Source organism: Seriola aureovittata, chromosome 10 (genome assembly GCF_021018895.1).
Source record: "Seriola aureovittata isolate HTS-2021-v1 ecotype China chromosome 10, ASM2101889v1, whole genome shotgun sequence".
NCBI lineage: Eukaryota > Metazoa > Chordata > Actinopteri > Carangiformes > Carangidae > Seriola > Seriola aureovittata.
In genome coordinates this window covers 26,325,404-26,353,056 of record NC_079373.1, presented here as the reverse complement: position 1 = coordinate 26,353,056, position 27,653 = coordinate 26,325,404, and the positions used below count along the sequence as shown (strand labels likewise).

At 44.6% G+C, this 27,653-nt stretch overlaps 1 protein-coding gene across 5 annotated transcripts in view; it reads right to left on the bottom strand.

Moving 5' to 3' along the window:
- Window positions 1-379: 379 nt before the first annotated feature.
- Window positions 380-27,653, bottom strand: part of glg1a (golgi glycoprotein 1a) — a 32,452-nt gene continuing 5,178 nt past the window's right edge. The window contains exons 2-28 of one of the 5 annotated variants that reach the window (XM_056387441.1): window positions 20,769-20,798; window positions 19,721-19,807; window positions 19,201-19,416; window positions 17,150-17,353; window positions 16,964-17,035; window positions 16,348-16,534; window positions 15,247-15,461; window positions 14,716-14,837; window positions 14,330-14,431; window positions 13,968-14,121; window positions 12,998-13,039; window positions 11,316-11,540; window positions 10,517-10,579; window positions 9,747-9,860; window positions 9,500-9,588; window positions 8,319-8,436; window positions 7,751-7,843; window positions 7,245-7,382; window positions 6,994-7,117; window positions 6,710-6,867; window positions 6,522-6,623; window positions 5,860-5,967; window positions 5,473-5,593; window positions 5,083-5,189; window positions 4,096-4,259; window positions 2,255-2,387; window positions 380-673 (exon numbers count right to left, since the gene is read on the bottom strand). In XM_056387441.1, coding sequence (XP_056243416.1) covers window positions 2,267-2,387; window positions 4,096-4,259; window positions 5,083-5,189; window positions 5,473-5,593; window positions 5,860-5,967; window positions 6,522-6,623; window positions 6,710-6,867; window positions 6,994-7,117; window positions 7,245-7,382; window positions 7,751-7,843; window positions 8,319-8,436; window positions 9,500-9,588; window positions 9,747-9,860; window positions 10,517-10,579; window positions 11,316-11,540; window positions 12,998-13,039; window positions 13,968-14,121; window positions 14,330-14,431; window positions 14,716-14,837; window positions 15,247-15,461; window positions 16,348-16,534; window positions 16,964-17,035; window positions 17,150-17,353; window positions 19,201-19,416; window positions 19,721-19,807; window positions 20,769-20,798 — 3,276 coding nt within the window. In that variant the 3' untranslated portion in view covers window positions 380-673; window positions 2,255-2,266. The remainder of the gene's footprint in view (window positions 674-2,254; window positions 2,388-4,095; window positions 4,260-5,082; window positions 5,190-5,472; window positions 5,594-5,859; window positions 5,968-6,521; window positions 6,624-6,709; window positions 6,868-6,993; window positions 7,118-7,244; window positions 7,383-7,750; window positions 7,844-8,318; window positions 8,437-9,499; window positions 9,589-9,746; window positions 9,861-10,516; window positions 10,580-11,315; window positions 11,541-12,997; window positions 13,040-13,967; window positions 14,122-14,329; window positions 14,432-14,715; window positions 14,838-15,246; window positions 15,462-16,347; window positions 16,535-16,963; window positions 17,036-17,149; window positions 17,354-19,200; window positions 19,417-19,720; window positions 19,808-20,768; window positions 20,799-27,653) is intronic. The other 4 variants (XM_056387442.1, XM_056387444.1, XM_056387443.1 and 1 more) reach the window with 4 other exon arrangements.

Here is a 27,653-nt window from a genome sequence, read left to right as displayed (position 1 = left end):
CGGAGGGATTCAACCATGAAGCTGTTTTTCTAGTTCCTATCATTTTGGCTATTGTTCTGTTCATAGTCAGTTTCTCATAACAATGACAATGTATTTAATAAATGTTGAGATCCAGACCGTCTCATTTCGCTTCGGTCTACGAAGGACCACGCCACCGTCCTCCGACGGATGCGCCCCTTGAATACGGACACAGCATCATCCTTTGTTTAAAAGGAAAAAGGCTCAGTTAACAGCTGGTCACTGTTGTTTTTAAAATCAAACAAGAGGAAATTGTTGGGGTCTATTTTCAGCGGTGGATTGATCCACACTTGGCACTCTGGTGATTATTGCTGGCAGCACAATCACTAAAGTTGTGAAAGAAGCAGAGATAACAGTGGAGTAGAAACCTTGCAGACTTTATTATTATTAACAAACTGTCCAATTTTCATCTGTACAGAACAACAAAAAGAAACCGAAAGGAAAAGTGGACAGAGAGAAAAAAAAAAAAAAAAAAAAATCTGATGATCACAAACTCCATGGATTCAGACACAAAACATTGTTTACAAAAAGATCTTTTATCATCACAAACTTAAAATCAAAAAAACGTTCTAGTCGTCATCGCGTCGGACAACGAGAACTGCGAGGAACCGACCGGAGATCACACAGCGTCCTGCAGACGCTCACGGTCCGAAATCTGTGGGCAACACACACAAACAGACACGTGTCATCCATCACACTCTCAACACACACACACACACACACACACACACACACACACACACACACACACACACACACACACACACACACACACACACACACACACACACTCCTCTGCTGGGTGCTGCAGGAGGGGATTCTGGGATGTTCTGTACAGCGGTATCCCTCGGCGGGACGGTGAGTAGGCACGCTTTGATAAAAACCGACGTCAGATAGGAGGGAGAAAAAAAAAAGAAAAAGAAAAGAAGAAGCAAAGGCAGTTCAACGAATCAGAACGTCTCATTTTTCAAGCAGGGAGGGCAGCGCTCACCGAGCCGAGCTGCAACCATTAGAAAAGAGAAAGGAACAGTACAGGCTCACTGCATGGGACACAGTTTACAGCATGTCATCACTCGCTATATTACACAGCATGTACACGTGTTCGGCTCCAGCCGGGAGAGGAGGGAGTGTTTTTCCACAGTCGGCGAAGGCGCTCAGCGGCACGAAGGGCCGAACGGCTCAGCGACCCCGTGACTCTGACGTGCGATAAAAACCCCAAACCTCGACCGCCATCTTCCTCCGGCACTTCCTGTTTCGCCGTCCTGCCTGCGAGGGACGTGAGGGACGAGCGTTTTAGTAAAACGGTACGGTGGCCTCCCCCCCCCCCCCCGAGAGCTCGACGCACCGCAACTCAAGAACACATTCAGTCCTACAACAAAGTGTTTCCAGCGGACACAAGCGTGGGGGTGGGGGAGTAACATGAAGGCGCAACCCCGACCACAGCGGCCCGGGTTCGAGTCCCACCTGTGGCCGTTTGCTCCCCATCATCCTCTCTCTCTCTCTCTCTCTCTCTCGCTTTAACGGAATTAAGGCAAAAAATAACTTAAGAAGAAGTGGTGATGAACCTGCTGAGACGCACTCGCATGGATGTAATATAATTAATGCAGGTGCTTATTGTTCAATGCTTTTAACTTCAAAAGTCACACTCGGGCACTGAACACGTCCCAGCCTGGTTCATCACTTTTTGGTGTCCCCTGGAAACACTTCCTGCGTCAGGTTTTGTCAAACTGATGAAGATTTTGGGTTTTTTTTTTTTTGCGTTGAGCTCTCAGGGCCACCGTAGAAATGTCCTCCGTTCATGTTCGTGTATTTTCTTCTGGCTGGATGATCATGAAAAAAAAAAAAAAAAAACTTGTGCTTCAACGAGGGATATGAAACGAGATATTTGACCGCTGCTCCTGGACTTTGTAAACACTCGAGGGTTTGGGCACTTTAATAAAATGCATATTAAACCGTGGTTGTGGTCCATCAGTCTCAGTCCGGTCCTTCGGTCCACATCAGAGTTCACCTGAAAACTTTCCCGGCGGCCCCGAGACAGAGAGAGGCGTGAAGACACTCACAACACGACGATATGTTTGTTACAGCTGAATGAAAGTGTGTCCTGAACTTCCTGTTTGTTCCTCACATCCATATCACCACTCAGCTTCAACATGAAATCACCACCGACAGATCCACCGCATGATTTCTTTTCCATCATTAATCAACAGTCGTTAATGATTCTGGACGCTCTGCCTACCAAAAGAGGCGTTCACTGCCCTACAGCCGGCCGCTGGAGCAGGTAGATCCCCGGAGGACTCTGAGCCTTCGCCGCCTGCTTCCTCCCCCCTCCCTCCCTCCTCCCCCCTGCAGGAAGGAGGGGCGCTCGCTCGCTGGAGAAAAGGCAACCAGAGAACATTCAAATCATAAAAAAAAAAAAAAAAAAAAAAAAAACTTTGTCCATTAGTAAACAAATAAATAAGGCTATGACAAAACAATATATATATATTTATAGATATAAAAAAAGAAAGAAAAATGTGCAATGATTCCAGTATCATCTTTACACAAAAATGTTCACATCTCTATAATAATCTAAACTCTTTTTTTAATTTCTTTATTCTGTTTTTTTTTTCCTGCATCGCTCTCAGCTTTACCGTACCAACCAGCGCGATACCGACAGCCACTCTGCAAGTTCATGACGGGGGGAGGAAGAAGAAGAACAAGAAGAAGAAGAAGAAGAAAAAAAAAAAAGAGATATAAAAGCCAGTTTGCCCAGTAAGTCTGCTCCACCCAGTTCAGGTTCAGACTGGGATCACTACTGATCCTGTGGCGTTGATGGTGCGACGTCAAGCTAACGTTTCAAAATCGGCTAAACTGGGAGCAGCAGGTGGACGTGGTGCGTTTATGGCACGAGATAGGCTGGGAGAAAAAAAAAAAAAAAAAAGAAGGAAGAATAGTTTAGAAAAATAAATAAAAAAACGAAAGGAGAGTTGAGGTTGCCAGGTCTGCCGACTCAAATATAAAAAGTCAAACTAACCACAAATAATTCCCGTCGCAGGAAAAGCTCTGAGCGAACCAGCTGGGAGTGTTTGCGTCCCCCTCCCCTCCTCCTTAATTTCATCACCTGTGGCTCGGTGGAGAGCTGGCTGGTTGGCACCGCCCGCCTGGCAGTCCCATGGCGATATAATCTAACTAACACACATCAGGCCCCCCCCCCCCAAAAGAAGAAGAAGATATATCCACAGCCAAAAATCCCCCAAAAACCCTTTAAGCAGGAGGACAAACTAGAAGAATATGGTGGTAGAAAGACAGTTTCTCTCTCTCTCTCTCACACACACGCGCACACACACACGCGCACACACACTCACGTGCGCACACACGCACGCACACACACACACACACACACACACGCACGCACACACACACACGCACACACGCACGCACACACACACACACACGCACACACATACACGCACAAACACACACGCACTGTAGTCATTAAAATACTGGTCATTAAGCTGCTCTATACATGAGCATTTCCCCATCCCACTTTCTACACATTTACACTTTATATGATTTCATTCACCTCCTTCACCTCTAAATGACCTTTGACCCCTGTATCCTTACAAACCCCACTACCCCCCCACCCCCCACCCAACTGACCCCCAACCACAGCAAAGGGGGGAGGAAATAAAAAAAAGAGCAAGAGTAATACTGCATCTACATCGGAGGAGCCGGCGCTCTGCATCGAGGGAAGACGAGAAGAATCAGAAGGAAAATAATCAAAAGAAGCAACGGCGGTGGTGGGCGGGGCCTCCTGGAGAGTGGGCGGGGCTCATGTAGAAGCAGCACAGGTGAGTCACTGATCACGCCCACTGTCACTTGCGGGACTGAGAGTACTGTCCCTCCACCGACGTAGGAAGCGGCGAGGAGTGATTACAAATGAAACGCAGCGAGAAGAGTTGAAGCGGCAGGTGGAGTTTTTGTGGCTGTCAGGAGGGTGGGGGTAAATAATGTGGTGGTAGTGGGGGGCAGATCTCTTTCAACGGTGGTTGTTTCTCCTGTGGGCGTGTCCTGCCCCGGGGAGTGGGTGTGGTCTACCTGTCCTTCAGCTCCTGAGTGACGCGTTTGGTGAATCGGCCGCAGAGCAGCCCCAGCATGAAGAGCAGCGCCACGCCTGCACCAATCACAGTCAGGATGTAGTTCTTGGACGGTGACGTCATCACCTGCATGGCCAGGTCCGAGAAACCCTCGGCGGGAGCCACCTGACAGGAAGTACGAAGAGGACAGTGTGAATGAAGCTGTGAAAAAACCTCCAAAATAAACTGATTACCTTCAGATTCTCATTATAAATATTCTCAGGTAAAAATCACCTGAAATAATGTTTTCATATAAAATCCAGTTGTTTCCTCCTGTCAACAGAACTCTACACTTCCTGATGTTTTTCACATTAAAAGCCTGACAGTGAGACTTTTAATTTATATTAACTGCGGAAAAGGGCAAAGTAAGTTTCTCTCACTTTCAAAATAAAAAACTTTTAACTTAATTTTAACCAGATTATTGCAGTTTTGAAACCGTTTCAAAATAAAACCCCTTCTAAGCAGATGTAATGTAGCTCATCAAATCAATTCAAAAAGCCAATTTAATTTAATTTAAAAAAAAAAAATTCAAAATAAAAGCTTCTTGTAACAAGCAGTTTGTTCAAATTTCAAATTAAATGCCAATTTAAAAACAGATTTTGCAGCTTCTTCTGTCTATTCAACCAATTTCAAAATAAAAGACCCTTAAAAAGAGCAAGTAATCAATTTTAGAAATTCAGCCACTTTAACAGATTTTATACAAATGAAAGACCAATTTAAAACTGACACATTACATCATTATTACATCATCTTTTAAACCGGCAGCTCACTCTGTTAATGAATAAAAAGGTTGACAGTGTTTCTGTTAGAGCAGAGAGGTCACACTCAGTTCTCTCCACAGACACAGAAACTGAACAGCGAGCTGCTGTTCGTGTTGTTTCTGTGGTGTGAGTCGCCACCAGCTGCGTTTTCACAGTGTGAGGAGGCTTTTCTCCGACAGCTCGTGTACCTTGGCGGCGTAGCTCCACATGTCGATGCGATCCTGAAGCCTCTTCTTGCACTCGGGCTGCAGACGAACGCGTTTGTCCTGCAGCGCCTCCATGAGACACGACATCTCTGAGGACACGGACACAACATCAAACACGTTAACCTGTTATCTTGTGTTGATTCGTAGCTGCTTTGTTTCAGCTCAGATGATTTATTGAATCTTTAATACAGACGCTGAAAGCTGCTTTAACCACGTCCAGTTTGATGGAGACCTGTTTACTACTTTAAATCTTTTGACAGATATGACCAATATTTAACGTCACAGCAGCGTCACAACAAACAACCGCACAGAGGGAAAAGAAACAGTAAAGTTACAGCCGAGGTGTGTGTGTGCGTTTGTTTGTGGACTCACGGCGCCCCCTGCCGGGTGGGATGGCTGCACAGTGGTGTTTGATGTCCAGGGCGCAGGCTGTGTGAAGGACAGGGTCGACGAAGATGTCCGCCTTGCTCTCCTTCAGCATGTTCAACACCTCCTGCAGGAGGAGGAAGGGAGGAGGAAAAACAAAACAGAAGAAGAAGAAGATGTGGAGGAGCAGAATAAAGGCAGAAGAGAAAAGAAAAAAAAGGCTTGTGATTGAAAATAAAACTCCAGTCATGAACAACATTGTGTAAAATGTGTTTTTACGTAAACTGTTTCGTTTTCATGCCAGCAAAAGGAATCGTGCTTTTAAATCAGCGCCTGTGCGTCAGGTTTACGTCACCCTCAGCGGTCAGTGAAGGCAGCACTGGGTGTGTTTACCTTCTTACATCCTTCCTGTTTGATCTTCAGCAGGTTGACCTTCAAACACTCCTCCACCTGCCCCGTCTGCTCCTGAGCTGCTGCCTCCTCCGGACACAGCCTGGAGATCTACACACACACACACACACACACACACACACACACACACACACACACACACACACACAATCAAATAAGCTGTAAACAGGGCTGACAATATGATCGTTTCTGTGGACCGTTGCTTTCATTATCTCCCACTGACACTTTGTTAAATATCAAACTTCTCAGCAGTTACTAAGATTTCTTCTGTAAGTCTCTAAAATGGACAGAGACCTTTAGAATATATGAGACCTTTAAATATTTTGATTCATGCATCCATCAAGTGTCACACACACAGACTTTTTCTACTTTAAAATAAGATTTCAAGACTATTTGCAACCATTCACAGGACTGTCGATGACCTCAAAGGTTTGTAGGAAGTTCACACATCAACATTTATTCCTCTAAATTTAGCCAAAAGATTTGAGCCAATCTCAAGCAGCAGGATTCACATAAACAATTCATAAAATAAATGCAGTGGTAAGTGAAAACTTATTTTTCTTTAAAACTTATGATCCACAGTGTGTTTTCAGTGTGTGTGTGTGTGTATGTGTGTGTGTGTAAGAAAGCAGAAGGGTGTGAACCTCCTGTGTGCAGTGGATCTGCAGCTGAGGGTCCAGCCTGTAGTCCAGCGCCGACTCCTGCAGGATGACCCGGATCTGATCCTCGCAGTCTGAGGACAAACGCTGCCACGACACACAAACACACGCATGAGTATTTCTACGTTCGAAACAATGACGTGAAGAACAAACTGCGCGTGAGTGTGACTCACAGTCGAGACTCTGACCTGGTCGGCGTATTTGAGTTTGAGGCAGGAGATGACCTGACCCTCCAGCTCGCTGTCCGCCGTCGCCTTGTTCAGGATGGGTTGACAGAACTTTGGGATGTCGGCTTTACAGGCTTTCCTCAGCACCGGGTTCAGCCTGTAGTCTGGAGAGACACACACACACACACACACACACACACACACACACACACACACACACACACACACAGTCAGCAGGCGTGCTCGTGGTCCTGACGATGTTAGGAGACCAGGAGTGTGCGGTTGTGTACCGGTGTTCTGAGTGATCTGTCTCTTCGTGATCATCTGTTTGCACTTGGGATCCATCAGCTCGCTGTTCTTGTTCTGCTTCAGACACTGAAGCGTGTTCTTCCCCTCCGACTCCGTGCAGAACCGCTGGAAACAGAAACATCTGTCACACACAGGTCCTTCATAAAAACAAACATACACTCATGTGCATGTAGTGAACGGGAAACTGAACGGTCTGCACTTTCCCCAAACGCCTCCTGATCATGTGACCTACCCTGATCATGTGCTTGCAGACTCTCATCAGCTGGTAGTCCAGCTCAGGATCAACCATCTCCACCTCCTGCAGCTTGAAGATCCGCTGGTGGCAGCGTGAAGTCAGCTGACGCTTGTTCTCCTTCAGACACTCGATGACCTGCGGAGAGGCAGACGGACAGATGTGGCCGTTAGTGAATCACTTGAAATCTACGTGACACGAAAGGAACTGCAGCTGCCACCTGCTGGACGTTGTGTCCTCCACTGTTTCAGGTCTTCACTGCAACAACTTGAGTTTCTTGAACTGACTGGAAAATGTTTCTGAGCATTTAAATCTCTTGAACTGAGAACAATTCATCTACAGCTAATTCTTAAAATGCAATTATCAAACTTTATTTTAGACATAATCTGCAGTTTCTCCTGTGCTGAGGTCTGAACACGCGTGAAAGAGTGTGTGTGTGTGTGTGTGTGTGTGTGTGTGTGTGTGTGTGTGTGTGTGTGTGTCTGTCTGCAGGTGTAGCCGCTGACCTGTGCGTTGCCGTAGGCGACGTTCTGACACAGTCTGGTGATGTCCTGCTTACAGGAGTCGTACAGCTCCGGCTCCAGACGGATGTCCTCCGACTGCAGAGGATTCAGAGAGGATTTAGTGGATTTACAGAAAACACAAGACACAAAGAAAACAGAGAAACTTTTAATCTGTGCAGGCGAAAGAAAAGAAAGTCAGAGCGGATTAAGGAAACATCTGAGCATCTCCAGAGATGAGCAGCCGGATAAAGACGGTCAGAACAAGAGCTCAGAAACTCACTCCAAGATCTCTACTGAGGTTTTTCTTTACAAACTGTTTAACTGGGAAAGTTAAATCCACTAAACTTCTCCAAATCTGCCTGATGTAAGAACACAACCCCAGCTGTGTATCTGCTCATATGGTTTGTCGTGGTTGTGACGGTGTCTGACGTCCACACTGACATTTACTGTGGTTGGACTTCCTGTCTCTGTGCTGCTGTTTAGTCTCCGTCTCCGACTGACGGTGAGGCTCTGTGGAAACCTCGCATCAGGTGAAAACACTGCGGAGCGCCGACCGTGCCGGCGAACGTACCATCTCCACCTCCTCCACCCGCAGCTGTTTACGACATTTGACGGACACTCGCTGCTCCTTGGCCTCCTGCAGCGTGTCGTTCCTCACCGTGGTGCTGAGGCAGATCACCACGTCCACCCTGAGCGACAGGAAGACATGAGGTCATTCAGCCGCTCTCAAACACGTCTTCAACAACGTGTCAACGCTGCTTTTAAATCAGTTGTGACTTTGACAGATCAGAATAACAACACTTACATTCATACAGGTTTTTAAACTGATCAGGGATCGATGTGTTTTCTCACATTCAAGAAGACAGATTTTATTTTATTTTTTTCAAACTTTAAAAACGTTCTCTTCCACACATTGTAATTTTCTTTTCTCACCGGATGGAAAAAGGCTGTTGGCAGCAAACATTATAATTCAGCCACCACTCTTCCTCTGACACGCTGAGATCTGAAAACCTCAGGAGGAGAAGTTCTGGAAAACGGATCTGACCAAAAACACCTGAAAGTTTATTTTTGACCTTTGGGAGGAAAAAAAGAAAGAATCTAGATTGACTCAGCAGCTGTTTGGATAAAGGCTGTGAGATGCAGCCAGAGCCAGTCAGTTGGAGCTTGGCTTTTGTTCCACTGGTGATTTTTAGGGTTCTAACTCCCACTGTTTCTGCTCCAGTTCATTATTATCATTATTATTATTATTATTAATCTTGTGCTGCGGCTTAAATTGCCGTGAGCTGCCCAAGAAGTAGGAGCCCAATCAGCCACATGGTGGCAGTGTAATCAAGGCTCCAAAATGCCTCTCACACCATTAGTGACTCGAAATTTGACACTTTTCCAGTTGAAAAAGCCTCTTTAACAATAAAAGTCAGTCTACATTTTTTATTTTCTTTGCATAATACAAAAACAGTAAAATGAATAGAACTTCTTGAATTTTTGACCAAAATTGGTGACACAAACATGGCCGCCATCAACCACAATATTTTCACAGAAGGCGGGGCTTAGCCAATGTTGAGCAATAACTCATCAACCACTCAGACAGCCTGTCCCCGCCACACTGCGAGTCCCAATGACTTTACACTCAACTCACCTAAAAGGCGATTTACTTTACTTAAGTTTCTGTGAAGAGGTTAGAACCTGCGAACTGGTGGTTGCAGCTTTAATTAACGGTATTTGTGTTTGTATCTGTGACGCTGTGCGTCTTACTTCTTCTTGATGTTGGGACACAGTTTGAGGACGTCTTCCTTGCAGGCCGTCTTGAACTTGTAGGAGAAACGGAAATCTTTGATCTGAATCTGCGCACAGAAAGACAAACAGACTGTTAGATTTGTTTGTGTCAACAGCAATAAGCAGCAGAAGATGTTTTCTGTTGCAACCGAAGCCCAACACAAATGTTTTCTTCTCCTGTCGAACTAAAACAAACACAGCAACACATTTTCCTCGTGCTGCTCACCAGCTGGAAGTGCGTCACTCCCACCGCACACTTCTCGTTCATCTCCTTCTGGTGTTTGTTCTGGACCAAACACTCCATCAGATCCCCGGTGTCGATCTGATTATCAGCAACCTCCTGACAGAGAGAGACAAACAACAGGCTGGATTTAAACGTTCTCAATCCCTTTCTCAATTTCACACCTTGTGGAAATATAATTATCAACATGGAAATCACAAACCAAACATGAATGTCTGAATTAACTAATGTAATAAAGCTGATCTACTCACTGATTTGTAACATTGAGCTCAGAAGTCTGTTACAGCCAGAGATGATAAATTAACAGCCACCACAGTATAAACAATATTATGAGACACTGTGTCCGACAGTTGTGTGTATGTAAGTAACAAATATGTTAATGTACAATGTGTGAGTTGCTCTGAGCCTCTCTTCTGATTGGCTGACTGTTTTCTGAGTGATCCAATAAAAATAAAGCAGATTTCAGGTAAAAACACTCAGAGAAACCGAATCCTGCAAGGTTTGGATGGTGGGTCCAGGTGGGCGGGGCTTGGTGACTGCTTTGTTGTGACATCACAAAGTTCCAGAAGTCCTGACGGCTGGTTTTAAGGCTCAGTTTCTGAATACAGGCTGTGTGCATTTCTCTGTGGACTGAGGCTTTGATACTTTCACAGTATTAATATAGAAGCTAGAGCTGATCTATAATCACACTACACATGGACACAGACCTTTACACTGGAGGAGCTTTAAATGGTTCAGGTTCAGCGCAGACTTACGTGGCAGTGGGTTTGGATGACGGGTTCACAGGCTCTCATCAGCAGCGCCTCGATCTGAATATCCTGAGGACAGAACGAACGAGTGACGGAGCCGTTAACACGGAGCACACAGTGAGATCGTCAGTTCTGGTTAATGAAGTCACAGAAGTCAGATTCAGTTAGAGCAGGTTCCCAACATGAGGGACGGCACCTTTAAGTGGTCCCCAGATAAATCTGAAGGGTCACAACACCATTAGAGAGATAATAGAATCTCATTTCTTTCTCCTTTAAATGAATCAAAGTGAAAAACCAGTTCACAAGTCAACAATGTTATGAACCGCTGAGTTTATTCTTGATGCTCCTATAAAGAAACATGCTGATCTGAACTGATCAATGAATTCGACAAAAGACAATCCTCCAATCTCTAAATGATTCTCTGAGACGATCTCATCTAAAACAAGTCGTGGTGCGTCTTTACCCGTTTAGTGAGCTGTAAACATTATGTACTATATTTACAGTACACTGTTTTTTGCAGTTAGTTTACATGCAATCAACAAACTTACCTGTTTTTTACCAACAGAAAATGATGAAATATTTCAAAGTGGGGCTTTAAAATGTGTCTGATGATGTCACTTTTCCCTCCATCAACACACTCAACAATCAGGTGCTTGTCAGGTTTAACACTGTAACGCTCCACAAACAAACCTGCTCAGATTTAAAGTGTGGTGTGAGTTTGAGACCTGACAGGACTGTTGTGCCAGTGTTTCTTTAGCTGATGAACCAGAGTATTATGGGATGCAGCAGCAGGTGTGGTCGTTACCTCTGACTCCAGTTCGGTCAGGTTTCCCACCACGTCCTTGCAGTCCGACACCAGATCCTCCAGGTGGTCCTGCAGACACTCCAGCTCCTGTCCGGCCTCCGTCTTCTCGCTGCACCACTTCCCCAGGTCGGTCATGCAGCGTCTCTGCAGCTCGGGGTCCAGCTTCACGTCCAGCGCCCTCTGGTGGAGGATCCTCTGCACCTCCACCTTACAGTCCCTGGAGAGCTGCAGGAGGACAGTCACGATGTCCAGTTACAGAAAGACCTTTTACCGTCCACAGAGCCCTCAAACTGACACTCCACTCTACGGTTTTAGCATCTGCGTCCTTTATAACTTTATTTAGAAAGTCACATTGTGTCCAGAGGAGCTCCAACATGACAGAGGCCGGGCCACAGCAGAGAGGAACTGATCCTAACATCTGTGCTACATCTGTCGTCATAGAAACTTGGGGAAGTTGTGACTACTCGCAGGGTTAGCTCATGAACTGCTGTAGCTGGCAAGCTAACACGCCAGCTAACTAGGAACATGCTAGCACTAGTCAATACTGCACACCACCTAAGTTAAGGTCATTGAAGTTAGCCAGTTAGTTAGGACTAGTTATTGTCCTTATTGATCCATCAGCAAGATTCATTTCTTGATTAATAACTTTGTCTTTGAATTTTGAAAAAATAGAAAGTGTCTGCTGTAATTTCCCAAAGCTGAAGACGATGTACAGATGATTTATACAACCATCACATGACTGAGAAGATTAGTCCATTATCAAAATAAGTGATTCATTTTCTGTTGAACGACTTATTGATTAATCAACTAATTGTTAAAGGCCTAGTTAAGACAAGTAAAGTAGTTAAACAGTTAATTGAAAAGACTTCAGGTGAAGTGATTAGTCTATCAATGGAAAATCAATCAGCAACTGTCACTTTTTAAGCAAAAATGAAAGATTCCAGTTTCTCGTGTGTGAAAATATTTTTTTTGTCTTCTTTGATCATAAACTGCATAATTTCTTTTTACAGAATAAACGATTATTTGAGAAAATAATCAGCAGATGAATTGATAATGAGAATAGTGCTCTGCTGCAGCCCTTGAATAATAAACTAAATAAACGCAGCTAGCTCGTTGTCTGGCTCCACGCTCCCTCAGACAGTTTCATCAGTAGCATGATTTCATGTGTCAGAGTTAAAGTTAAAGAAGATTTGCTCAGATTTAAAACTGATATCACCGATTGAGTTTTAAACTCTGCTGTGACGAGGCCTCGACACAGAAGCCGGACGACAAAGAAGGGTCACACTGTTCCTTTAATCAACACTGATCTAATTCATTTCAACCAACAGGAAGTCGAGCTGACTGCTGTTCCTCATGAAGGAGGAAACTACGACCTTCGGATGGAGAGTGATGGATACTAAAACATTACATTTGGGTGGAGGATCAGTTTAAGGACATGCTAGCACGGGGAACACTGCTGATTATTGAGAGTATAATTTGCTGCAGTTGATTAATCAGCGTAACCACAAAGATTCTCCAGAACTGGAGCTTTTAGTTGATTCTTCAGCAGCTCACTTCACTTCCTCATGCAGCAGATACCAGATAAAAAATTAACACAATCACTTCCCCCTACAAAACCACCAGTCACCATGACAGACGAGTTTCCTGTGATTATCATCGGTTCAGCGACACGACGTACTCACAGTGGCGCCGGGGTTTTCTGCCTCAGACGCTCCAGCGTGGAGCTACGAAAATATTCTCGGGTCAGTGAGAAAGTTCACACAAACCTCCTGTGTATTTACCATTTGTTTTTATTTTCCTCTGCTGTAATAAATGTGTATTTATATTTTTAAAAAACAAACTTCCAGGGAGTGCAAAAGCTCAAAAAGCCTCAACTTTAGTTCAAAAACAAACAGCAGCGAGATCAAAGTTCAAATTCCAGGTCTCATTTTTTCACTCACTCCTACTGGCATCTGATTTTTTTTGTGTTCAGTTATGTTTTATTATTCTCCGTAGCTGACATCAGTGGTGATTCAATGGCCTTTTGTTTATGGTGCTCACAGTATTAAAAGGTCCCATATTTTACACTTCTGTGTTTTATTTCAAAGTGTTGATCCATCAGAAGATATATTTGTGGTTTTAAGAACCAAAAACAATCTCAGTGTAGTTTACATCTCCTCTCTCAGTAACAACAGGTCTGTGAGCCAATCAGAAGAGACGAGGCTCTGAGCCTCTCTTCTGATTGGCTGACTGTTTTCTGAGTGATCCAATAAAAATAAAGCAGATTTCAGGTAAAAACACTCAGAGAAACCAAATCCTACAAGGTTTGGATGGTGGGTCCAGGTGGGCGGGGCTTGGTGACTGCTTTGTTGTGACATCACAAAGTTCCAGAAGTCCTGACGGCTGGTTTTAAGGCTCAGTTTCTGAATACAGGCTGTGTGCATTTCTCTGTGGACTGAGGCTTTGATACTTTCACAGTATTAATATAGAAGCTAGAGCTGATCTATAATCACACTACACATGGACACAGACCTTTACACTGGAGGAGCTTTAAATACATTTACAGGTGAAGAATTCAACAGATTTTCAGACCAACATCTACATTTGGTGGAGAATGGTTCAGGATGACTGTTACTGCAGCAGATATCACAACTTTAATCTGCAGAGACTCACCCTGCGTCCCTGCTCCACAGAGCGGTAGGCGTGGCGGTACAGGCAGGAGAAAATGGCGCCGGGGGGCATCATCTCATTGGTCTCGTTCCAGCCGTGAGTGTGACAGAGCCGGGCTGCATCGCCCTGACATTTCTTATACAGGATGGGATCCAACCTGGGCAGCGACACAGGGTGTTTTATATCAATAACTAAACTGACCACACTTAATAATACATCTGCACTACGGGCTTTGCCTTCCCTCCATGAACTAAATACACTAAAAACAAGTAAAAGCATCATGAAGAAACTGAAAATGCATTCAGAAAGTTTAGTTTAACATGACTGTGAATCAGTCTGTGTGTTGACGGGTGAACACGACTCACTTCCAGTCCCTGGCGATGAAGTACTGCAGCTCCAGCAGCCTGTGCTCACAGTCCTCCACCATCTTCTCGGTGTACAGATGCTCCATCAGACACGACAGGATCCTGCAGGAAGCAGCAACACAAACACACTCACGTCTAACGGACGCTACGCAGCAATTTCACATGAGAACGCGTTTTATTCTCTCTGTCCAAACGTCTCTGTCAACGCAACAACATGAACACGTCACAAAAACAGACTTTAACTCTGGACCTTATTTATAAATTACAGGAACTTCCTCCGAGCCGGTTTATCATGTTGTCCAGAGTCGAATTCCAGATTTAGTAAAAATAAAGAATATTAGAATAAAACAGACGATGAAAAGTCTGAGGACGTGGCGAGGACTCACATGGGGTCTCCGTTCCGGATGTGTTTGCAGGCGGTCTGGATGACGGACTCGCACGCCTCGTTCAGCGCGCGGTCGATGCGGTAGTCGGCTCCGGGGTCGGCTTCCTGGATCAGAGTCTGGAGCTGAGGACAGAAGAAGAACAAATACATCAACAACAAAAAAATAAAAAAAATCTCTAGGGGTTGCTGAAAGGCATTGTGGGAAACGTAGGAAGGTATTTAGTGTGGGAGAATTAGAAGAGGCAGGTTAACATCATGTTTGAGCATCAAGAACCAGGAATTGGTTTCGAAATTTCTAACATTTGGAAACTTGTTCAGTAAAATGTTTTTCTACTTCCTGAAAACGACTTTTCAGTATAAGAGACTCGACTTGCTCAACTTAACGCACCAGCAGTTTCTCCTGAGCTTGAAAAACAAATAAAAGCAGAAGTGAATCAGCAGAATCTCACCACCGCTGGTGACACTAAATAACGACCCCCTCCACCTCCACCTCCACCCGTCCGGGTTAGAGTTAACATTTACGCCGACTCACCGCTCTCTGACAGTTGGGATCGATTGATCCCATGTCCCCTCGGCCCACCCTCATCAGGCAGTGCAGCGTCCGTCCTTTGCGGTGCAGCCCGGAGCAGTGACCCTCGATCTCGCTGCGGCAGTGCAGCACGATCTCGGGACTCAGAGAGAAATCCTCCATCAGCATCCGCCTGTAGTCCATCATCTCGCCCTGACACTCGCCGCTGACCACACGACCTGAAGACACGTACAAGCTTGCTCAACAAACAGTATTTTATCTTTTATAGATTACAGAAGTTGACAGAGTTATGTAATATCAAAGGTTTTTATTGAGTAATTAAAAAAATTTAAAGCTGAGCAGGAAGTTCTGGCCTCATTCAAAAATGATGCATAATGAATTGTGGGTGTAAATGAGGTTTTAAAGTATTTATTCATAATATCAAATTAAAAACTTTATTTTTTATCTTCTTAAAAACGCTTCATATGAAGATCTATTGTTTCCAAAATCTCTATTAAAAAGGTCCCACATAGTATAAACGTAGATAAAAACCAGCCATCAGGACTTCTGGAACTTTGTGATGTCACAACAAAGCAGTCACCAAGCCCCGCCCACCTGGACCCACCATCCAAACCTTGCAGGATTTGGTTTCTACCTGAAATCTGCTACATTTTTATTGGATCACTCTGAAAACAGTCAGCCAATCAGAAGAGAGGCTCAGAGCCTCCTCTCTTCTGATTGGCTCACCGACCTGTTGTTACTAGAGCTGCAGAGAGAAGCCTGAGAGAGGAGATGTAAAACTACACTGAGATGGTTTCTGGTTCTTAAAACCACAAATATATCTTCTTATGGATCGACACAATATAAAACACTGGAGAAGAGGAAATATGGAGCTTTGAATGATTTAATTTTCTGTCTTTTAAGTCATGAGACAGGAACATTACTGCTGTAACCTCATTTCCTCTTCTCACTTAGACTAGAGTGACAGACAGTCAATGAATCAGGAGTGAAAACAGACCGGTGACTGATGGGTAATTCAGTTTAACATCGGCCTCGGACCGTCAGACAAACAGCTGAGGACCGAATTAGCGGTCGGGCCTGAGAGTGACGGACGGGCTCGCTCACCTCGATGCACAGCAGACTCCAGACACAGCAGCAGGTAGGACAGGCGAGCTTCTCGGGCTCGGGGCATGTTGGTGTCCACGCTGCAGCGGTACTTCCTCAGGTCGGACTTGCAGGCTTTGGCCAGCGAGTAGCTCACCTTGTAGTCCTGAGCGATCAGCTTCTGCCTGGTGGTCAGCGCCTCGCGGCACTGAGGACACACAGCGTCACCACGGAGTTAGAGACCGTCAGATTCTATTGTTCACGGTGAGGCGTCGGGCCGCAGAACTAATTTAAACTTAAACTTTTACAAGCTGACCTTTGACGTTTTATAAAATTTCATCACTTAATTTTATCCTTATAGACAGTCGAGTGAAACTGTGTCATAATTAGGGGTGAAGGGTTAGCCTTGACCTTCGACCTTTGACCACCAAATTCTAATCAGTTCATCCTTGAGTCCAGGTGAATGTTTGTGCCCAAAACTACTTATACCACAACTTATAGAAACTACTTTTATAAAAACTATTTGTATCAGGACAAGAAGTTTTCAAAACCTTTCATCTGGAGATGCTCAAATCAATTTCCCACAATTCTCCAAACACACTTGAGAAGGAGTGATTGGTCTTTAAACAGCACTCACCCTCTCTGACATCGCCTCCTCAAACTTGTGATTGAAAAGACATTTGTAAACTCGTCCTTCCCCGGCCAGAGTCTGAAAAACCAGAACACACTTCTGTTAGCAACATTTCATTTCTTGAAATACTTCAGATCAAACCATCACTATCAGAATTCTCTTGGTGGATACGAGTAGAAACCAGATCCTCACATTCTCACAGAAGCGCTCGCGGTCCTCGCGGCAGGAGAAGTAGAGGTAGCGGTCCAGGTGGAAGTCGTCAGAGGAGAGTTCGGCGACCCTCATGATGGCCTTCTTGCAGTCGTCCTTGATGGCGTGCGCCCCCGGCTGCTCCTCGGCCTCCCGCACCAAACCTTTCTCCAGACAGGCGATGACCTCGCCCTGAGAGTGGACGTCCTGCGCAGAGGACCACAGGTACAGGTAAGTCTCCAACAGTGAGTGAGGAGCAGGATGTATTTTAGGACTACAGCTTCTTCTGTTCATGTAACCCAGTTTATTTCTGACTCATTTTCCATTTCACAAGAACGGGACAGTTCATCAGCGGCAGACGAGTCGAGTTCCCGTCCTGCTCGGACACGCTTCAACACAAAAGTGACGTCTTTTCATTTAACATCCAAAACACTGATCAAAAAAAATCTTTAAAAACACAGACGTTAAACATTAAATCGACAGTTATTTTGATAATCATCTTTCAAGGCTGCAGCTTCGTAAACGTAAAGTCTTGCTGCTGTACTTTGTCTCATGAGACTGAACTAAATGTCTCACTCGTCTCGCAAACGGTGATTAGCTGCAGAACGAACAAACGCAAACTCCTCAGCGCTCGCCATTAAAGTGTCACTAATGCCACTAATAGTGAAATTACCCTCGCTCTGTGTTGTGTTGTGTGTCAGTGGGAGGAGGCGGCAGGTCGGAGCCTGTGTTGACTCTGTATATGAACTCAGTCGGTCTAATCTCCGCCGCACAGAAAGCCGCCGTGACAAATTCCTGATAATGAAACCAACTCCGCCCCTCCCCCGCCTGACAAATAAATAATTTGCTCTGAGTTCTAATTGTGCCGTCGTGATACCCCATAATAACCGCGTGTCGAACGGGCTTATGAGGTTCAGCTCGGCTCAGCGCACGGGAGAGAGGAGATGGATTCGCCCTGCTCGCCGACAAACCGCCGTCAAAAACTTCTCCCCTCTCACTCGAGCCGAGCCGAACTTCGAAAGCAGCGATCGACCGCGTTCGAGCAGCAGACGACATCTCGACCAACGGATCTGCATCCTGATAGCGTCCTACTAGACTCCCACATCTGCATCCATAACTGTCAACGCACATGTATCGTTGTTTACGATACGACAGATTAGAGCAGGAGCAACTGACGCAGGGAGGACACTGCAGGAGGTGCACTTCCGGGAGTCATTTCCTGTATCGGCTTCACGTGCCACGCCCCTTTAGGAGACCAGCAGGTCTGAGTCTGTTCACTCCGACAGGGGAGGGGGGAAGGGGAGGGGGACGGGTCACCTTAACTGAATATTTTCAATCAGCGAATTAGTTTTTTTTTTTTTTAAAACAATGACGGAAAAATTTGGAGGCCGTCCGTCATTTTGACAGATACAGGTGAATCTCTGAAGCTATCCAGGTGCCGCCGCGGCCTTGCTACAGAAGAGCAGCTGTTAATGCTGTTTTAAAACTGAGCGTTTCTTTGCTTAATAATACAACTATTAATAATATTATTATGACTGTTTTTGGAGGGAAGCCGAGGATATTACTAAACTGATATGATCTTGTGCTGGGTCGATCAGATATCAAGCTAGCAGGTAAAAACAAGAGGGGAAAAAATAAATCAACCACAAGAGTATATCTACTGTATCTGGTGTTTTACTGTTCTGACACGAACAAGAAACCGCGAACACGCCAACGTAGGAGACAGGAAGTGTAGCTACACCCTTTCATACCGCAGGCGCCGCCTGTGGTGAGTCATCTTTGTTAAAGAGCATCTTTGGTCTGACATCATGACGCATTTCCTGCAACCTTTTTCACGTCTCCAGAAATCATGAACCACTCAACACTTCACCCGCTCATGGCAAAAATATTAAGGTGATAATTCTTCATTTCACCAAATAGAAACTCTCGAAAAAAATCACATGATCTATTAGAAACTATTTTTTTCTCACTCAAATATTGGAAACGAATCATAAGCAGGATTCAGTAGGAGCTATAATAGATTTAACAGGATGTAATTAAACCTCACGACTCACCTTCTCTCCCGTGCTGATGCTGCCGCAGCGCAGGGTGTTGATGTCGTCGCGGCACTTGTCCATGAAGCCGCAGATCAGCCGGTAGTCGCTGAAGACGATGGTGGTCATCTTGGTGATGTACTGGTTGCACTGGTAGTCGCTGATGTTGCTGCGGTGATCCACCAGGCAGGACACCAGGTAGCCCTTCCCCAGCTCCTCCGCCGCACATTCTTTAATCTGCGCGAGGAGCGAAGGCAGCGTCACGACTCCATACGACAGAGGTTTCATTTCAATCGTTTTTTTGTTTGTTTGTTTTGTTTTCAGGGAAAGATTTCATTTCTAAATCTTGTTGTGTGCTGAGAGGAATCCAATCATTCCTACTGCAGCAGCTGTAGCAACAACAGATCAGGAAAACACGGACGATTCTTTGACTCAAATACAAACACTAACAAACACGTCTGAAAACACTCAGCAGCTGGTTTCATGTTTCTTTTTCACTTCCTGGAAGCTGAAATGAAAAGATCTGGTGTCAGTAACCGACCTCGGAGATGGTCGTCTTGCAGACCTCCACGGCTACGGACTCAAACTTCGGGTCGGTGGTCAGGTTCAGCTTGTAGTTCCACAGCAGCTGGAGGAGAGGATACATGAAACATCTGGATTACACAGATTTACTCCCAACTATCTGATAACTGTAATAACCTCAGTCCTGATGCTACGAGTGTCTCTCTGCGTTAGTGAGACTGAGACCAGGAAGATTTCATACCGTCAAAGATCCTAAATTATTTTAGTTTCCTATTTCTACTGTGGACCTCTTCTTCTTCTACTACTTCTTCTACTTCTTCTTCTTCTTCTTCTTCAGTTGATTAAAATAAAAAAACCCTTATTACATATTCTCTGATTCAATATGATAAAAGAATAAAACATGACAAGATCCCAGGGCAGTGAAAACATTTATAAAAACTGTACAACTTTTGTAAAACTGAACTGTCTTTCTATCATCGATTTTCATACTTCTTTTATTCGCCCTTATTTTATTGTACTAGTTTATTTTTTTATTCTAAAGCACGTTGAGCATCTCGTCCAGTTTCTGGAAAATCATCCGTTCCGTCACTTCACTTCTGCACAAACTGACTAAAGGTGAAAACTGAGCTTCATTTGGTTGAAAAGCGGATGTTTATATTTATATTCTTTTATACATCTTGGTTCCATAACCAACATCTCGACAGAAAGTTGTTTAAATGGTGTTAAAACAACAGCAGCATCGAAAACTTTTCAGCTGAATTTAATCTTGAGATACAGAGAGCTCAGGAGAAATATCAGCTGGGATTGTTTTGCCAAACTACTCTGAAAACTGAAATTGATACAGATGAAATCATGCCTTGTGGCTGAAAGCTCAAGAAAAAAGTTAGTAAGTGGACCTTGAATTGGAATCGTTTTACGATAAAAACGATTTAACCTGCAGTTCATCAAGTGGCTAATCCTCAGGAACCACACTGAACATACACCACATGGATTTATATATTATAGGATGACATGATGCATGCTGGGAAGTTGTGTTTCTGGGTGTGACACCAGGTGGAAATACTTACATGGTTGCATTCGGCGGCAATCTCAGTTTCCTGAAAGAGAAAGAAAGGAAAGGAGCAGTTAGAGATCTCTTGTGGTTTCCAGAGCTCCGTGTCTTCGAGGTTCGGCAACATGAGGTTGAATATGGCCACACGGCCCACAATCCATTGCGAGCTTGTCTGCGGTGTGATGGTGCGTTCAGGTGGTGGTCGTCGACTTTTTAAACCTCCGTCTAACATGTCGTCTGAGGAGGGGGTGTGGCCTGCTGGAGGACGCACCTTCACCAACGCAGCTTCTGGAGTTATTCTGATGCAGCCTCACGCTGACCTGAGGTGACCTGTCTGACGTTCCCCCCACCCCCCCCCCACCCACCCACCCACCCCACCCCACCCCCACACCAGAGAAACACCCAAATCACTGCTGTACTCCTGGTGGAGGACGGACTGTGTGTCTTTGAAATAACAGCTCTGCAGATGGCTCAGGAGTTTCTGACCGTTCACCACATGGCAGCCACAGCATGAGCCGGGAATAGGCTGTGTGTGTTTGACTAAGTGTGTGTGTGTGTGTGTGTGTGTGTGTGTGCGTGTGTGTGTGTGTGTGTGTGTCCTATTTACAGTGTATTTTACACACAAGTGTCACAGTGCTCCTCACACAGACAGTAAACGCAGCGTGATGAGGCGCTGGTCGTACTGAGGAAGAGGAGGGAACAGACAGATGTTATAAACAGCACTGAGCTGACTCAGTGGTGAACAGGGGTGAAAGATAAATAAATAGATGTGACCCGGACTGACCCGTGACAGCTGACCCACCCACCACCCGAGCAGCAGAGCAGCCTCTGTGCTACTTCACTGGCTGACTCCTGCTTTTTGCTTCCTACAGTTTGGTTTAGAAACACTCGACTTTACTATTTGAATTTATAAGAAACAGAACAACACAGAGTCCAGCTCAGGTGTCACATTTTATCTGCAAGAATCACAGTTTCCATCATCATCTCCTTCACAGATTTTTTAACACGGACAAAGAACAGCTCAAATCTTCATCATGGTTTACCCATAAAATCTAAAATAAAAAATCCTGACCGCGACCTCAGCCAGAGTCCGGTCTGATCCAGGACCGTTTCAGCCGACTGCACCAGAGCTCACAGTAACACACGCCACGGCCGGTGAAAGTCTGATGCTTTCAAGTTCAATTTCACATCTTCTACTAACTCTAATTGAGATTCATCTTTTTTCTAAGATTCAAAACGGACTTTATTTCTATATTCTCAATTAGTTCCAGGATATTCTGAGCGCTTTCACTATGACGGGGCTTAATTAACTATAAAACGAATTTTTAAAATTAGCTCACAATCAGTGACTCCCCTTTTAAAATAAAGCCTCTGATGGCCGTTAGTATAATGGGGGATGTGGCTAAAGTCATTGGTCACACTATCGATGTAGATGAACATGTTCTACCGTTTTATTAGAGGAAGCTTTTACAGATTAAACACATTTGTACAGCAGTTCTTGACTAATACAGTAAATAAATTACTGAAAAATAAATCGATACTAATGTATGTGTGGCGTTTAGGGGACATTTTTAATTGAGAGTGTCTACCGATATTCTGCACGAGAGGCGTTTAGGGGACATTCGTAAATAGCGGTACCTAAATACCTAAAGTCTGCATGTGAGGCATTCAGGGAATAGCTATAAAATGTAGCATCTACCCATTGCCAGCATGTGAGGCGTTTAGGGGACATCTGCAAATTGTAGCGTCTGCCAATAGTCACTAGCTTTTCTAACATGTAAAACAAACCTGATTCTATATTTAGGTTTGTGCCACTGGGAGTTTTTGTTTGTTTGTTTCCATATTTACTGCCTCGATGTTTGTGCAGGCTCACGTCTGTAAAGTCAACACACCACAGTCGGTGAGTCAGTGTCGGCAACGAGTGTGGAAGGAAGGAAGGAAAGAGGAAGGAAAAATAAAGAGGAGACACTTTTCTTTTATTCTTTTGTGTTTCTGGAGCGACCCCCCCCCCCCCCCCGGGGGAAAACCCCACCTCTGCACATGCTCAGTCCACCTCTGGACTGAACGGCCAAACATCACATCACACTGTTTGCAGACCACAAATGTGACTCATGTGGGCGTTTATCCAGCTCAGCCAGGGAACCTGAAGGTTTCAGAGAAGCCACAACTTCTCATCTATTCAATGCTACGTTTATTTTAAAAACCAAAATGATCAAACGACGATGACATGAGCCTGTTTCTGACCACACAGCAAAATACAAAATGCAACGTTATCCGGGGTCAATCAAGTCAAAGTCCGTCTCACTGACCAGCTGTTACGGCTGTAAACTAACAACGGGAGGAAATAAGACCAACACAGCTGACACACCCATTCACATACTCCAGCCTTTTGTTTGCAGGAGTTCCAGCTCCACACAGTCAACGTGGAAAAAAAATCTCTCAAAACCTCTCTCTCAGTTAATAGCTGCAGCTATATTAAACTTAATCAGCTCTCCTCAATTCGTCTTGGGAAAAGCAGCGTGAGGCCGAGATGTGATAGGAAGCGAGTGAGAGAGAAAGTGACACATGAGGAAACAGAGAGAGGAGAGAGAGAGAGAGAGAGAGTCCAGAGGGAAGACAGCCATTTCCAACACCTCTGAGTCACGGAGCAGAGAGCGAGGTGTTAAGATTTAAAACAGCCTTCATCTTCATCAGTGCGTGTTGACAGAAATAATCAAGTCACCGAGTCCAAAGCTACAGGAAACCTCCAGAAGTAAATGTTATTTGACATGAAATTATTTGGAGGAGCTGACACGTTTTAAGAAGTGATGTCGAGCCTCAGATCCTCGGCTGGGAGCTCCAGAGCTGAGGGGCCTCATCTTTAGGCCCGAGCCGGGACTGGGGGGGGGGGGGGGGGGGGGAATAATCCGATATCGATTAATAAAATCCTGAGATTGATCACTTCGTATGTCTGTTAGTATTTTCTCTGGTCACGTGACGTCAGAGACAAAAACGCGGCTCCACTGAAGTCAGACGTACGGCTGCATTTTGGATTTAAAAATATGAAGACAGTGAAGAGCTCGTCAAAAGCAAATTCACGTGCGAGATGTGCAAGAAGAAGCCGAGAAGAAGAAGAAGAAATAGCTGTGTACGGTAGCCGGTGCACCAGGTTTATGTTACTTATCCTTCATTTCCTACCTATTGTTCTTATAGAGAAAGTGCTTTTTAATAATGCACCAGGTTAGAGGAACAATGTACAGCCTTAGCATCTGAGAATCACATTCATATCCAAGATAAATTTGTATTAGAACGGAAAAATCTGGAAGTGAATCGATCTGGAATCCAATCAGGACCTTGTGAAACGGAATTTAATCGATCCGTCGAACACCCGGCTCTATAGGGAAGCATTTCTAAAAGTGTCCGGTAACCGGTGAGGAGAGGCTGAAACAGGCGGCGGGACAAGAAGAAACATGGATGACCTTCTGGATATCAGGCCGAGATATTTACCCTTGGGTAACGGGCGCGCTGCTCGGTGCGTGGAGAGTCAGAGACGTGGCATTTTACAGAGATAATAACCAGCACTGCTGTCATCCTCCCTCGCCATGACTCCCTTCTCCTTTTCAGGAGCTATGCTGCGTGAGTTCTACTACATTGTTTCTTGAATAACGATAAGCTCAGGGTCGCACAATCCAATGCAACAAGTTCTCATCATTCCCATCATGCCTCACAGATGAGCAGCTCCAGCAGAAGCAGAGAGCAGAGACACGGACAGTCAGCAGATCGTCCTCCTGCTGCCAAAGCAAGCGAGCGAGACACGCCACATTTTCAATCAGCCACTTATTGATTGATCACGGGCGACTGGAGGCAGCACCATCAGCAAACACAAACCGTTTCACCTCTTTTCTTTGATTCGGGTGCGTCAGCTGACTCTCTACACACGCCGTCCACCCAGGAAACTGCTTTGTGTGCTTTTTTTTTTCCCTCTCTCCTTCCTACCAAACAGCCGGATAGGGCAGCGTTCAGGTCAGGTGTGCGACAGATGTGCACGCTTTCACCGCCACCGACGACACACAGAAAAGACTGAGAGGAGCTTGTGACGCCAATGTTTCATCAAACTGTGAAATCAAACAGAAGGAGCAGGAGAAAGCTTCAAAACAGGAAACACCAAATTAGCTGCACACACACACACACACACACGCGCGCCTCTTAATAAGATTACGGGTGTGTTTTTCTCAGGTTACCCACGTGTACCTGTGATAAAGTGATAAGCTGACCACACTCTGTGGATTCATGGGGAGTGGCTTGTTAGACCTCAAACAAATCAACCTCTGTTCGGCGTCAGCGCACAAAACAACAAAAGATCAGGACCTTTCACGTGATTGTGGCTTCACTGTCACAGACAAATTTCCACCGTAGGAAAAAATAACATCATGTGAGTTTTGCTGAAGTTGCGGCGCGCTCCCGACATCTCGATCGTTGGGTGAACGGTGGTCGTCCCAGCTTCTTAAGTCAGTTTCAATAAAAATCAAACATGTTTAATTTTATCGAAAGTTTTGAATCTTGGCTCACGCAGATAGTCACGTTCAAAGGAGCTTTCTCCAGCGCCAAACAGGAAGTAGCAAACCGAGCTGATAGAGAGCGAGGACGCGCAAGAATGTGAGTCGTTTGGTGTGAGGCCGATAATAAACAGAGGGGGGGGGCGAGGGTAACTGGACACAAGGGAAATCATTTCAAAATAAAAACAGGAAATCATAAATAAAGTCCAAACGCAGCCTGTTAGAGTGTTGAGTTACTAACTTTAATATTATTATTAATAATAATAATGAGTCAAGTTTTTCTTCCTGTAAATTTCCACCAGGTGCATGATGGGAAATAATCTCATATGAATCTATGATAGATCTAGATAATGACCCCGTAAGAGCCCTGGTCTACAGTATGACAGGAGCTGCAATCATATTCTCCAGACATGAAGCATCATGTTTGTTTGGTACAACACCAGCAAAAATCACATCATCATTTCTAAATTGTTTTCAGTGAAAATAAAATGCAAAAACATTCATTCCAACTTAAAAAAACAATAAAAAAATGGTAATATCTACCAAAATAATCACATCGTGCAGCTGTAGTGAAAACTAAAAACTCTGACTCTTTAGATGTGAGAGGGTGACAGACTCCAGTCTTTAAAAAGTCTCCTCTCATAGTGTGTGGTCGACATTCGTCACACTGGACTGAAGAAACTCATATTTGTGTCTCTCTTGAGAAGCAGCTGAGCCCTCCGCCGGTGACGGCGGCGTTAAAACATCCAGCGCCGTAGCAGAGCTGCAGTTGGACGAGCACTTGAACAGGTTCGGATGAATGTCAACAAAAACCCTGAGAACTGTCACGCAAACACTGGATGCTCGGAGGGCACAAAAGGATGTTGCCCGGCAACCAGGGACTATTTTCCCTCTTCTTTTTGGCGCAGGACCAAAATAAATGTATCAAAACGAACTAAAAGCTTCGGTCTTTGTTCAGGATAATGCAAGACAAGCCTATAAAAGCAGCACTACACTCGTGGTGATTCAGCACCAAGAGATGCTGAAATGTCTCTATTGTTGCTTCACTATAAACACAGTGAATCTGAAAATAGTTTTTTCCGTTCCCTCCATCAGGACACAGCGATTCTGAGAGTGAAAACCTGCTCGGACACGCTCTTAAATATCAGGTGGTTTTTCTTTAATTGCTGGTGGAAGAAGAATTCAGATCCTGCTCTCACACTGTTTATCATAAGTGAAACCGGGTCATTGATGATGTGTGTTGTTTATGTGGACGCCGCTGACGACATGAGTTTAGGTACTTTTGTTCTGCAGCTGTTTTTCCTGTGAGTGAACGCTGCTGTTCCAACGAAGGAGAATCTGAAGGCGACAGCAGCGACGCTTTAGACAATAGTGTTCAAGGTCCTTTCCTGTTTCAACCTGACGCTGTCCCCGTGTGCAAAGCCACGGCCTCCGAGCTGAACCGGGGTTGGGCTGGTTTCACAAAGACAGACTGTGGCTGCGGCTTAGATACCACAAACAATCAGACTTCAGTTAGACCGAGTCTAAATTCATCTGCTGCACAAAACAGTTTAGTTCTTGACTTTCTTAAGCCAGACTGTGGTACAATGAATTCTGGGTAAATTAAGACTTTTGTCAGTACCAAACCACAAATTATGTTTTTTTTGTTGTTTTAGGTGTCATTGACTGTTTCTCCTCTGTGACACTCTGGGCCTTCAGTGCTGGTAAAAACAGGACTAAACAATCCCAATTGGCCAAGGGATGTAACAAGCTCTCTGATTGGTTGGAGAGCTAACCAATGTCACACCAGTGACACGGACCGCCTAAATGGAAAGGCTAAATGACTAATCGATTAGATAACAGGAGAAACAGCTGGAAATTGAAGACTGAATCCAGGAATGTATTCCCAAATGCCTTTTCAAATAGTTTTTCACACTCTATTATTTATTCATGAATTAATTAATGTATTTATAAATGGTTTATTTAAAGAGAATTTTACACTGTTTTTGTAAATGCATTTTTAAAATCGTATTTATTGATGGATTAATCTTTTTAGTTTTAGCTAGGTGTTCCTAATAAACTGCCAGCTGATTGTATAGTGTATGTCTGACTACCATCATTATAGAACAACAATGCATCAGATAAAGACAGTGGCATAAACAGAACGACCTTTATATTTATTTGTTGTTAAAGAAAAGTAGAAAGTGCCCAAAGCTGTCATGTTCAACTGTATTGAAGTTCAGTAAATTAAGTTTCTAGATTTGCATCTTTGGCAGTAAAACACGACTCCTGGGTACCAGAGATACAGTGAGGACCAAAGCTCAGAGAAAGAGAGAGAGAGAGAGAGGGAGAGAGAGAGAGAGCGAGAGAGAGAGAGAGAGAGAGAG